Source organism: Rissa tridactyla, chromosome W (genome assembly GCF_028500815.1).
Source record: "Rissa tridactyla isolate bRisTri1 chromosome W, bRisTri1.patW.cur.20221130, whole genome shotgun sequence".
Classification (NCBI taxonomy): domain Eukaryota; kingdom Metazoa; phylum Chordata; class Aves; order Charadriiformes; family Laridae; genus Rissa; species Rissa tridactyla.
Window position 1 is genome coordinate 31,181,494 of NC_071496.1, and position 13,526 is coordinate 31,195,019.

A 13,526-nucleotide genomic window follows, 5' to 3' on the forward strand; every position below is an offset into this window, starting at 1 on the left:
AGCGTGAGGAGGAAGGAGTGGCAGGCATGATGCGTTATGAACTGACCACAACCCCCATTCCCCATCCCCCTGTGCCGCTTGGAGGGAGGAGGTAGAAAAGTCAGGAGTGAAGTTGAGCCTGGGAAAAGGGAGGGGTAGGAGGAGGGTATTTTCAGATTTTTTTCTTATTTCTCATTATTCTACTCTGTTTAATTGGCAACAAATTAAATTAATTTTGGCAAGTTGAGTTTGTTTTACCTGTGACTAACTGCTGAGTGATTTCCCTGTCCTCATCTCGACCCACAGGCTTTTAGTCATATTTTTCTTCCCCTGTCCTGTTGAGGAGGTGGAGTGATAGAGCAGCTTGGTGGCACCTGGCAGCTAGCCAATGTCAACCCACCACATTTCCCCCCTTCCCATTTTTTAAATGCTTATTTCTCTAGTACAGAATGAGAGAAAGATGTTAATAAGCATTCTTTTCTCCAATTTCTCTCTACTCTTACAAATTATTGGAAGATGCAAGAACTTAAATTACTTTCAATACAGAGCTTTCTGTTGCACTTATTATAATTTAGTACAAAAAAAGTCAAAAGAAGCATTAGAGTATTTATCATATAATAAATACTATTCAGTGTTGCCTAAAATAGGCTTCCCCTGAGTTGACAACAGAGAGAATAAGAAACTGGTCCCTAACCTAAATAGCTTACTTACCTCCTCCTACTTCGTGCAGGTGTGCTGCAGCGTTCCCCAGAGAAGTGATGTTGGTTGGATCGAGCCAAAGGAGCCTGCCTATTTGATGCCATCTCCCATGGTCGCATTGGTGGTGATGCAGTTGGTGATGCTGCTGTATAGTCGAAGACTGAATGAGAAAGGCGCTGTCTCTTGGGACTTGAACTGTCTTCACTCTGTGCCAATGTAAACAAAAAAACTCTCAGCTGAGTGATTTGTTTCCCATATTGAAACTCCAATATTATTTACTTCAGCTAGCATTAGAGAGGGAGACTTAACAGACTAGATCAAAACACCATAAAGTTAAACAACTATAATCAGTTGTAGAACCTACTGCTTTCATAATGTAAACACTTAATTGCCCACCTGAGCATTTTTACTAAAGCATATTTTAGCAACATCAAGATATTTTAAATACTCGTGCTAAGACAACCACAGAAGTTATATCAGAAAAATGAGTAAACATTTACTTCAGGAGAAAGAGGTACGTCCTCTTATAATATTCAACACAGGCACTCGTCCCAACCCCGATACAGATGAGGGGTCTGGAGACCAAGTCATATGAGGAGAGGCTGAGGGAGCTGGGCATGTTTAGCTTGGAGAAGAGGAGGTTCATTGCCCTCTACAACTACCTGAAAGGAGGGTGGAGAGAGGTGGGTGTTGGCCTCTTCTCCCAGGTGAATAATGACAGGACCAGAGGAAATGGTCTGAAGTTGCGGCAGGGGAGGTTTAGATTAGATATTAGGAAGAATTACTTTACTGAAAGAGTGGTCAGGCACTGGAATGGCCTGCCCAGGAAGGTGGTTGAGTCCCCATCCCTAGAGGTATTTAAGAAACATCTAGATTTGGCACTTCAGGGCATGCTCTGAAGGGCAGAGATTGTAGGTTGTTGGGGGGGTTTGTTTGTTTGTTTTTTGTTTGTCTGTTTTTAGTTTTTTGGGTTTTGTTCTTTTTTGTGTGCATGTGTATGGTTGGACTCGATGATCTCAAAGGTCCTTTCCAACCATGAAGAGTCTATGATTCTAAGATTTAGGATATACACACATAAATGAGTGATCCAAAGACCTTTCTGTAAACGATAAGCATAGATTTCACACCAATGGGATCCATATTTGCCAGTAAATAGAAGCCATATAGAGCTCTAGTTCAGCATACACACTCCATTCCTAGCAGGTGTATGCTTACATAGCTGAAAAAAAACCCAACATTTTAAAATGTCTGGAGTACAAAACAGCTCTGCTATTCCAGCATAGAGGTGCCTCATCTTTTAACTTGTTAGTGCAGTAATAGTAATTAACAGGTACAGCCAATGTGATCAAAAACAACCACCATGAAAAACTTAAATCAAGCTTACATATTTTACTGAAGTTCTACTGGGATTAGGTAGCTCCTAGAGTTGTCAGTGTTAATGATATGAAAACCATTCACCTCCAAGTTTACATTCGGTCCTGAACAAAAATAGTTACCTCTCCTTTTCTCTGCTTCTCCCTGCTTACAATGGTTAGCTAGACCTCTCTTCTTTGTCACCATAATAATTTCAGTTAAGAGATAATGATCATAGAATCAAAGAATCACAGAATAGTAGGGGTTGGAAGGGACCTCTGGAGATCATCTAGTCCAACCCCCCTGCCACAGCAGGGTCACCTTAGAGCAGGTTGCACAGGAATGCGTCCAGGTGGGTTTTGACTCTCTCCAGAGAAGGAGACTCCACCACCTCTCTGGGCAGCCTGTGCCAGGGCTCTGCCACCCTCAAAGTAAAGAAGAAAAGAAGTTTTTCCTCATGCTGAGATGGAACTTCCTATGTTCAAGTTTGTGCCTGTTCACTCTTCTCCTGTCCCCAGGCACCACTGAAAAATGACTGGCCCCATCCTCCTGACACCCACCCTTTAAGTATTTATACATATATATAAAAAAAAATAAATATATAATATATATATTTTTATATATATATATTTATTGTTTTTTTTATCCCCCCTCAGTCGTCTTTTTTCCAGACTGAAAAGACCCAAGTCCCTCAGCCTTTCTTCATAAGAGAGGTGTTCCAGTCCCCTCAGCATCTTGGTAGCCCTTTGCTGTACCCTCTCCAGCAGTTCCCTGTCCCTCTTGAACCGGGGCGCCCAGAACTGGACACAGTACTCCAGGTGCGGCCTCACCAAGGCAGAGTAGAGGGGGAGGATGACCTCCCTCGACTTGCTTGCCACACTCTTCTTGATGCACCCCAGGATGCCATTGGCCTTCTTGGCCACGAGGGCACATTGCTGGCTCATGGTCATCCTGGTGTCCACCAGGACTCCCAGGTATCTTTCCGCCGAGCTGCTCTCCAGCAGGTCAGCCCCCAACCTGTACTGGTGCAGGGGGTTATTCCTCCCCAGGTGCAGCACCCTACACTTGCCCTTGTTGAATTTCATAAGGTTCCTCTCTGCCCAACTCTCCAGCCTGTCCAGGTCTCTCTGTATGGCAGCACAGCCTTCTGGTGTGTCAGCCACCCCTCCCAGCTTTGTGTCATCAGCAAACTTGCTGAGGGTGCCCTCTGTCCCCTCATCCAGGTCATTGATGAATATATTGAAGAGGACTGGGCCCAGTACTGACCCCTGGGGAACACCACTTGTCACTGACCTCCAACTAGACTCTGCCCCTAATCACGACCCTCTGAGCTCTGTCTTTCAGCCAGTTTTCTATCCACCTTACTGTCCATTCATCTAACCCACACTTCCTAAACTTCCCTATGAGGATGCTGTGGGAGACCATGTCAAAAGCCTTGCTGAAGTCAAGGTAGACAACGTACACTGCCCTCCCCTCATCTATCCATCCAGTCATGCCATCATAGAAGGCTATCAGATTAGCCAGACATGATTTCCCCTTGGTGAATCCATGTTGACTACTTCCGATAGCTTTCTTTTCCTCCACATGCCTTGAGATGACGCCCAGAACGAGCTGTTCCATCATCTTTCCAGGGATGGAGGTGAGGCTGACCGGCCTGTAGTTCCCCGGCTCCTCCTTCTTGCCCTTTTTGAAGCCTGGAGTGACATTGGCTTTCCTCCAGTCCTCAGGCACCTCGCCTGTTCTCCAGGACCTTTCAAGGATGGTGGAGAGCGGCCCAGCAATGACTTCTGCCAGCTCCCTCAGCACTCTCGGGTGCATCCCATTGGGACCCATGGACTTGTGGATATCCAGTTGACTTAACTGATCTCTCACTTGATCCTCCTCAAACAAGGGGAAGTCTTCCTTCGTCCAGACTTTCCCCGTTACTTTCTCCAAAGTCTGTGACTCCTGAGAACTGGCCTGAGCAGTAAAGACCAAAGCAAAGGCGGCATTCAGTAACTCCGCCTTCTCCGCATCCTCTGTCACCATGGGTCCTGTCTCATTCAACAGCAGGCCCACATTTTCTCTAGTTTTCCTTTTGCCTCCAATATACTTGAAGAAGCCCTTCCTGTTGACCTTGACATCCCTTGCCAGGTTTAATTCCAAGGCGGCCTTGGCTTTCCTTGTTTCATCCCTGCTCTGATGACATTCTTGTAATCTTCCCAAGGGGTCAGTCCCTTCTTCCACTTATTGGAAACTTCCTTCTTCCACTTGAGCTTTTTCAGAAGCTCCCTGCTCAACCATGCAGGTCTCCTGCGTCCCTTGGCCGATTTCTTTCTCTTAGGGATGCACCGATCCTGAGCTTGGAGGAAGTGGTCTTTGAATACCAACCAGCTCTCTTGAGCCCCTTTGCCTTCCAGAGCCCTAGCCCGTGGGATCTCTCCAATCAGTTTCTTGAAGAGGTCAAAGTTAGCCCCCCTGAAATCCAAGGTTGTAATTTTACTTCTTGTTGTTTTGTGCGTAGTACCCATGATCCTGAACTCTATCATTTCATGATCACTACAACCTAGGGTGCCCCCAACCTTCATGTCCTCCACCAGTCCCCCTGTGTTTGTCAGTACCAGGTCCAGTAGTACACCTCTCCTTGTTGGCTCCTGCACCACCTGTGTCAAAAAGCTATCATCAATGCACTGGAGGAGCCTCCTGGAGTGTGCATGTACCCTTCCCAGCAGACATCAGGGTGATTGAAGTCCCCCATGAGAACCAAAGCCTGTGATTATGAAGCTACTTTCAGCTGTCTGTAGAAGGCCTCATCAGCTTCCCCATCCTGATCAGGTGGCCTGTAATAAACACCCACAACAGTGTCTCCCATATTCGCCTCCCCCTTAATCCTTACACACAAGCTCTCGACCCTCTCTTCATCCGCCCCCAGGGAGAGCTGGATACATTCCAGATGCTCTCTCACATAAAGAGCAACTCCACCACCACATTCCGCTGGCCTGTCTTTCCTGAAAAGGACATAGCCATCCATGACAGCATTCCAGTCATGTGAGCTGTCCCACCATGTCTCAGTAATTGCAATGAGATCGTGGCCCTGCAACCGCACACAGATCTCCAGTTCTTCCTGTTTATTCCCCATGCTTCGTGCATTGGTGTATAAGCATTTCAGAGAGGGAGTTGAGCATGTAGTTTTCACCCTTGAGGGGTGGTAGGCCTTCTGGTTCTCAAAAATACTAGCACGCTGCCCCACAAGTGCTGAGCTACTACACCCAGGCACCTCACTGGCAAGTCCAGTACCATCCTCACCCCCCTTCGAATCTAGTTTAAAGCTCTCTCAATGATGTGATGAGTTTAAGAAACCAAATATTTACTGTTATTTGCAGATGACCAATACAGAGAAAACTGAGCTTCTCTATAACTGTCTTCCTGAACTGCCCCGTCTTCTGTTAGAAGCCTTTTGTTTCACATAGATTTAGAGACTATCATGTTTTAAAGCCTCTCTACACTTATTCATTCCTCACAATTTTCCTCAGTCTACCAAATATTCTTTTTCTTCCTATTTTATTGGCCCTCATGGTTTTTAGCTTTAAAGGAGTTTGATTTCCACTTTCGGTTGAGTAGAATATTTCATAGAATCATAGAACAGGAAAGGTTGGAAGGGACCTCAAAAGATCATCTGGTCCAACCTTTCGCGGGAAAGGGAGCCTAGATGAGATTATCTAGCACCCTGTCCAATCACATCTCGATAACCTACAGTGATAGGAGACTCTACCACATCCCTGGGGAGGTTGTTTCAGTGAATGATTGTTCTCACTGTAAAAAATTTCTTTCCTAAAATGAGATGAAACCTCTCCTGGTACAATTTGAACCTGTTGTCCCTTGTCTTCTCCATGTGGCTTCTTGTGAAGAGAGAGCCTCTGTCCTCTTTGCAGCTGCCCTTTAAGTACTGGAATACAGTGATGAGGTTCCCCCTGAACCTTCTCTTCTCCAGGGAGAAAAGACCTAACTCCTCCAGGCTTTCCTCGTAAGGCAGGTTCTCCAGCCCTTTGATCATCTTTGTGGACTCTCTCCAGTCCGTCTGCGCCTTTCTTGAATTGTGGGGACCAGAACTGGACACAGTACTCCAGGTACAGCCTGGCAAGCACTGAGTAGAGTGGGATGATCACATCTCTATCTCTGCTAGTAATGCCCCTGCGGGTGCAGACCAGCATCCTGTTTGCCTTTGTTGTTGCAGCTGCATGCTGCTGACTGATATTCAGCTTGTTGTCCACCAGGACCCTTTCAGCAAGGCTGCTCCCCAGACACACCAATCCTAGCCTGTACAGGGCTCTTTGGTTATGTCATCCCAGGTGCAGGAGCTTGCATTTATCTTTGCTAAACTTCATACTGTTCTTACTAGCCCACTCTTCAACCCTGTCCGTGTCTCTCTATAAGATGTCTCTCCCTTCCGATGCGTCCACCTCACCACCCAGTTTGGTGCCATCAGCAAACTTGGTGAGGGTGCTTTCAATCCCATCATCCAGATCATTTATGAAGATGTTGAACAGTGTGGGGACCAGTACTGATCCCTGGGGAACCTCACTTGTGACAGGCTGCCAGCCTGAGTAAAAACTATTGATAACCACCCTCTGAGTGCAGCCTGTTTGACAATTTCCAACCCATCTTGTAGATCACCTGTCCAATCTGTACCTTTCCAGCTTATCCAGGAGAAGGCTGTGGGGAACAATGTCAAACACTTTGCTGAAGTCCAGGTAAACAACATCCACTGCTCTGCTCTCCTCATGTTGACAGAAAGTGTCATTTTGTTGTAGAAGGTGATCAGGTTAGTCTGGCATGATTTGGCTTTGGTAAATCTGTGCTGGCTTTTCACAATTACCTGCTTCATTTGGATTGTAATAGTATCACAGAATCATAGAATCAGAGAATGTGTTGGGTTGGAAGGGACCTTTAAAGGTCTAGTCCAACCCCCCTGCAGTAAGCAGGGACATCTTCAACTAGATCAGGTTGCTCAGAGCCTCATCAACCCTGGCCTTGAATGTCTCCAGGGATGGGGCCTCCAACACCACTCTCTGGGCAACCTGTTCCAGTGTCTCACCACCCTCAGTGTAAAGAACTTCTTCCCAATGCCTAATCTAAACCTACCCTGCTCTAGTTTAAAACCATTACCCCTGGTCCTATTGCTACATGCCCTTGCAAAAAGCCCCTCCCCAGCTTTCTTATAGGCCCCCTTCAGGTAATGGAAGGCTGCTATAAGGTCTCCCCGGAGCCTTCTCTTCTCCAGGCTGAACAACCCCAACTCTCTCAGCCTGTCCTCATAGCATAGGTGCTCCAGCCCTCTGATCATCTTCGTGGCCCTCCGCTGGACCCATTCCAACAGGTCCATGTCTTTCTTGTGCTGAGGGCTCCAGAGCTGGACACGTTACTCCAGGTGGGGTCTCACAAGAGCAGAGTAGAGGGGGAGAATCACCTCCCTTGATCTGCTGGCCACGGTTCTTTTGATGCAGCCCAGGATGCAGTTGGCTTTCTGGGCTGCAAGCGCGCATTGGAAGAGGTGATCCTTGAATACAGCTTTCTTGGGCCCCTCTCCCCTCCAGTATTTTTTCCCATGTTACTCTGCCAAGCAGGTCCCTCAAGAGCCCAAAGTCTGCTCTCCTGAAGTCCAGGGTAGTGAGCTTGCTGAGTACCCTCCTCACCACCCTAAGGATCTTGAATTCTACCATTGCATGATCACTGCAGCCAAGGCTGCCCTTGAGCTTCACATTCCCCACCAGCCCCTCCTTGTTGGTAAGGACAAGGTCCAGGATGGCACCTCTCCTTGTTGGCTCCTCTACCATTTGAAGAAGGAAGTTGTCATCAACACATTCCAATAACTTCCTGGATTTATTATGCCCTGCTGTGTTGTCCCTCCAACAGATATCGGGGTGGTTGAAGTCCCCCATGAGGACCAGGGCTTGTGAACATGATGCTGCTCCTATCTGTCTATAGAGGGCCTCATTCGCTCGGTCTTCCTAGTCAGGTGGCCTCTAGCAGACCCCCACTGTAATGCTGCAATGTCACCTGTCCCTGCCCTCCCTTTAACCTGTGAGCTCTCCATTGGCTCCTCATCCATCCCCAGGCGGAGCTCCATGCACTCCAGCTGGTCCTTGACATAGAGGGTGACACCTCCTCCTCGTCTCCCCTGCCTGTCCTTCCTGAAGAGTCTGTATCCTTCCATTCCAGTACTCCAGTCATAGGAGCCATCCCACCATGTCTCCATGATGCCAGTAAGGTCATAGCCTTGCAAGGCGTGTGCATGTCTTTAACTCCTCTTGTTTGTTCCCCACGCTATGTGCATTTTCATAGAGGCATTTAAGTTGGGCCCCCGATGAAGCTGACTTACTGGCTGGGCTGGAGTGGCTGGTATTCCTTTGTGCTACACTCCAGGTGCTCTCCTGTTGACCTGCAACCATTCTCCAGGCTCTGGGTATCTATTACTGGCATTGGCATCATACCGGTAGGAGTGGGATGGATTGAGGTTCCCCTTCCCTGGCACCTCTAGTTTAAAGCCTTCTTCATGAGCTTGGCTAGCCACTGACTGAAGATACTCTTCCCCTTCTTGACAAGTGAACCCCATAAGGCCCCAGTAGACCAGGTTTCTCAAAGCGAGTCCCATGGTCTAATCCATCCACAATTCATTCCTCCATGTCTGTTCAGCTCATTATCGCCAGGGCGTTGGCATATGACATTGGTGCACTTCGTATAATCTTTTGCCACATAGACGATGTGCACTGGATTTTGTCTGGGTCTTTGGATGCCTGGTCATCATCCAGGTTGCTATAGATCACCTTCACCATGGATAATTCCCTCAGACACTGGATACCTCCCTCATTGCTGGGCCACTTGCCTCGGTAATTTACAAGATCTTCCTTGAAGGGATACCTTTCCTTCACGCTCGACAGGAGACAACTCCAGAGTCTGAGGACTGTTGCCCCCTTTCCAATCCCTTTGTCAATGGCCTTATCCCTAGCAAGGGATCCCAGCTGCCAGGCTTCCTTATCCTCTAATTCCTGACTATTGGCCCCAATATCCCAACATTGGAGCAATCAGCTGAGAATTTGCTCACCTGGTTGAGGGCTGAAAACTTTTCGTATATCTCGCAGCTTACTTAGGGATAGGGATCGTGTGGTTTCTGTCTCATTTATGCTTTCAGTCCCTTCCTCCTCCTGTTTTGTGACTGCTCTGCTACAGAACAGGTTGCCTCTTCTGATTCTCTCTCCTGCTCCCTTCTTCATCCCTTACTAAATGAATTGAATTCTGCTTTGATTGTTTCTTTTTTAATTATAGGGGTGAATTGTATAGTTGAGGGATGGGTCTCTGGTTTAGCCACAGAACCATTTTTTCAGAACCAGAGACCCTCTCTTCTCCTTGAGGGTGATGAATAGTGCTCCATAGATGTAGGCCAAGCCCTGGCACAGTGTGATAAGTTGTGCCTCTGTGGAATAGCCGGGGCATCCTTTTTTTCAAACATTCTATCACTTCATCAGGATCCCACACGTGTTCGGGAGTGAAGTCCCAGACCATAGGAGGTGAGAAGCTGTCTAGATACCTGTCCATATTGTCCCACATCCCTTGCCACCCATAACCACACTGCCATGGGGCATAGGTGGTATTCCTAAATAGTTGTTTAGCCTTAGAAAAAGCTGAAACAATATTCCTAACAAATATCAATAGAAGTATTTTGATTACCTAAGGATATTCAAGATACTGAAAAGTTATTGTAACAAGGGAGAAAACATTACAGAAGGTGGTGAAGGTGCCTTTCTGTATTTCCTCCACAAAAAAACCTCTCAGAGGAAGAAGTATAATTGTTAATTGTCTCCATGAGATGGTACTTCAAGTACAGTAATGGTGTCAGTACAGAGCCCAAATAACAGATTAAGCTTGAGGATGGTATTTTAATAATAAATCTCACAGGCAAAACATCACTAAGCGCTACAGAGCAGAGCAAACTGCCAAAGCCAAAACCAGTTCTTAACATTAACAGCAAAAAAAAGGAGCATGGCACAGATCAGATAAACTAATATCGAGAACAGATGAATCAATATTGTGACCAGCAACTGTTAACAGATATAAATTCCTTCTACTACAGTCTCATTAAATCTACTGTTATCTCAAACCCTTCGTGACCCACGTTGGGCACCAAAAAGGACTGTCGTGGTTTAACCCTAGCCAGCAACTAAGTACCACACAGCCGCTCGCTCGCATCCACCCCCAGTGGAATGGGGGGACAATCGAAAGGGTAAAAGTGAGAAACAAACTCATGGGTTGAGATAAAGACAGTTTAATAATTAAAAGAGAAATAAAAATTGTAAGGAAAAGAGGGGAAAAAAACACAAAGAGAGAGGAAAATAAAACCTAAGACAGACAAGTAACGCAAAAAAACCCAATTCTCATCACCAACTGACTGATGCCCAGCCAGTCCCCGAGTTGTGGCCGCCCCTCACCAACCTCCCCTCCCAGTTTTCTTGCTGAGCATGACATCATATGGCATAGACTATCCTTTGGGCCAGTTGGGGTCAGCTGTCCCAACTGTATCCCCTCCCAACTTTTCGTGCACCCCCAGCCTACTTGCTGGCAGGGCGGACTGAGAAGCAGAAAAGGCCTTGATGCTGTGCAAGCACTGCTCAGCAATAACTAAAACTTCAGTATGTTATCAAGACTGTTTTCAGCACAAATCCAAAACATAGCCCCATACAAGCTACTATGAAGAAATTTAACTCTATCCCAGCCAAAACCAATACAATCTTGTACCTTCCTTTCCATAGACATCTCCTGCTGCCACTATCATAATTTAGTGCCCAGAAATGTGGCAGATGTAAAATGAACATGCTTTCTACAGGGCAGGAGATGTTAATCTTGGGGAAATGGTTCTTTTATTTTTTGAATTTGGAGTACACCACTTCAAAAACAGCAGAAATGCAAATTGTGATGTGGTTAACCTTCATCACCATTCAAAATTACTAATTATTATCAAGCTCTGAATAGCTATGCTAAGTGCTAATTGCCTTTTATGTTAAGCAATACTATCAACAGTCCAATTTCTTTGGCATTAGAAAGAAAATAAAGAAGTTTTCTAAACTACATATAATTATGTTTTTAAATTATATTTATATTATATTTTAATTATTATATTATAATTATTTTTTCCACTGAAAATAAAGAAGTTGGAGCTGAGCTTCAGGTTCATAGAATCATAGAATGGTTTGGGTTGGAAGGGACCTTAAAGATCATCTAGTTCCAACCCCCCTGCCCTGGGCAGGGACACCTCCCACTAGACCAGGCTGCTCAAAGCCCCATCCAGCCTGGCCTTGAACACTTCCAGGGATGGGGCATCCACAACTTCCCTGGGCAACCTGGGCCAGTGCCTCACCACCCTTACAGTAAAGAATTTCTTCCTGATATCCAATCTAAATCTCCCCTCTTTCACTTTGAAACCGTTACCCCGTGTCCTATCGTTACACTCCCTGATAAAGAGTCCCTCCCCATCCTTCCTGTAGGCCCCCTTCAGGTAATGGAAGGTCTCCCCGGAGTCTTCTCTTCTCCAGGCTGAACAACCCCAACTCTCTCAGGCTGTCCTCATAGCATAGGTGCTCCAGCCCTCTGATCATCTTCGTGGCCCTCCTTTGGACCTGCTCCAACAGGTTCATGTCTTTCCTGTGCTCAGGGCTCCAGAGCTGGATGCAGTACTCCAGGTGGGGTCTCACGAGAGCAGAGGGTCAGAATCACCTCCCTCGACCTGCTGGCCATACTTCTTTTGATGCAGCCCAGGATGCTGTTGGCTTTCTGGGCTGCAAGTACGTATTGACGGCTCATGTCCAGCTTCTCATCCACCAACATCCCCAAGTCCTTCTCCTCAGGGCTGCTCTCAAGCCATTCTCCACCCAGCCTGTATATGTGCCCGGGATTGCCCCGACTGAGGTGCAGGACCTTGCACTTGGTCTTGTTAACCTTCATGAGGTTTGCACAGGCCCACCTCTCAAGCCTGCCCAGGTCCCTCTGGATGGCATCCCTTCCCTCCAGCATGTCAACTGCTCCAAACAGCTTGGTGTCGTTAGCAAAGTTGCTGAAGGTGCACTTGATCCCACTGTCCATGTCGCCAACAAAGATGTTAAACACCACTGGTCCCAGTACTGACCCCTGAGGAATATCACTCGTCACCGGTTTCCATGTGGACATTGAGCCGTTGACCGCCACCCTTTGAGTGCGGCCATCCAGCCAGTTCCTTATCCACTGAGTGGTCCATCCATCAAATCCATGCCTTTCCAATTTAGAGACCAGGATGTCATGCAGGACAATGTCAAACGCATTGCATAAGTCCAGGTAGATGACGTCGGTTGCTCTCCCCTTATCCACCAATGCTGTGGCAACATCGTAGAAGGCCACCAATTTCATCAGGTACGATTTGCCTTTGGTGAAGCCATGTTGGCTGTCACCAATCACCTCCTTATTTTCCATGTGCCTTAGCAGAGATTCCAGGAGGATCTGCCTCATGATCTTACCAGGCACAGAGGTGAGACTGACCGGTCTGTAGTTCCCTGGGTCTTCCTTTTTTCCCTTTTTGAAAATGGGGGTTATGTTTCTCCTCTTCCAGTCAGTGGGAACTTCACCAGACTGCCATGACTTTTCAAATATAATGGAAAGTGGCTTGGCGACTTCATCTGCCAGCTCCCTCAGTATCCATGGATGGATTTCATCTGGTCCCATGGACTTATGCACCTTCGGGTTCCTTAGATGGTCCCGAACCTGATCTTCTCCTACAGTGGGGGGTTCTTCATTCTCATAGATCCTGCCTTTGCCTTCTGCTGCTTGTGTATTGTGGTTGGAGCCCTTGCCAGGGAGGGCAAGGAGGGGGTTCATTTGCCTCCCCTAATACGGACTAGCCTCCATTCACTAGCCTCCTTTTGGCCACTGCCTTCAGTCTAGCAGGGGGAGGGTACCAGATCTCCTTAGCTCGGTGTTTTTTTGGTGGATTTTCTGTTTTTTTCTCTCATGGAGGTCAGAGCCTGATTCCACCAATCAATTTCTTTCTCACTCTCCCTGATGCTCCACAGCCTTTCTACTTCCTCTTTTAGCTCTGCTACCAGGCTGAGTAGGTCTTCCACTTGGTCGCACCTCACACAGCTGTCATCCTTTCTACCATGCACTAGCCATGAGAGGTTAAGGCACTCCCTGCAGCCAGAGACCTGGGTGGCTGCATGCTTCCATGGGAGCTCTGTTTCTATGGCTACATCTGCTCTGGTAAGTGCAGAAGACGCAGGAAGCTGCATCTTTCGGGTAGAGACCACATCTGAGCTCCCCTCCTGAGTTTTCCACATGAATTGCCATGCCATGCTCCTGGTCGCTTGTGCTCCCTGGGGCCACCTTTTAAGGGGGTGGGGGCTGGCCACTGCTGCTGCAGGCTCCGCCCCTGCCTCGCCAGCCCCTCTCAGTGAGCTGTGGGCTCCCTGCCGGTCCCTGCTGCTACCCAGGCTTGTCCC

General features: G+C 47.3%; 1 protein-coding gene across 3 annotated transcripts in view; it reads right to left on the bottom strand.

Annotated features, from left to right (window-relative positions):
- The window catches only part of LOC128902039 (E3 ubiquitin-protein ligase RNF38-like), a 251,879-nt gene that overhangs the window by 97,442 nt on the left and 140,911 nt on the right, over positions 1-13,526 (bottom strand). For 2 of the 3 annotated variants that reach the window (XM_054184362.1, XM_054184364.1), the window contains exon 3: positions 691-884. In XM_054184362.1, the coding sequence (XP_054040337.1) occupies positions 691-884 (194 nt within the window). Of the gene's footprint in view, positions 1-690; positions 885-1,773; positions 1,819-13,526 lie in introns of those variants that run through there. The other variant, XM_054184363.1, reaches the window with a different exon arrangement.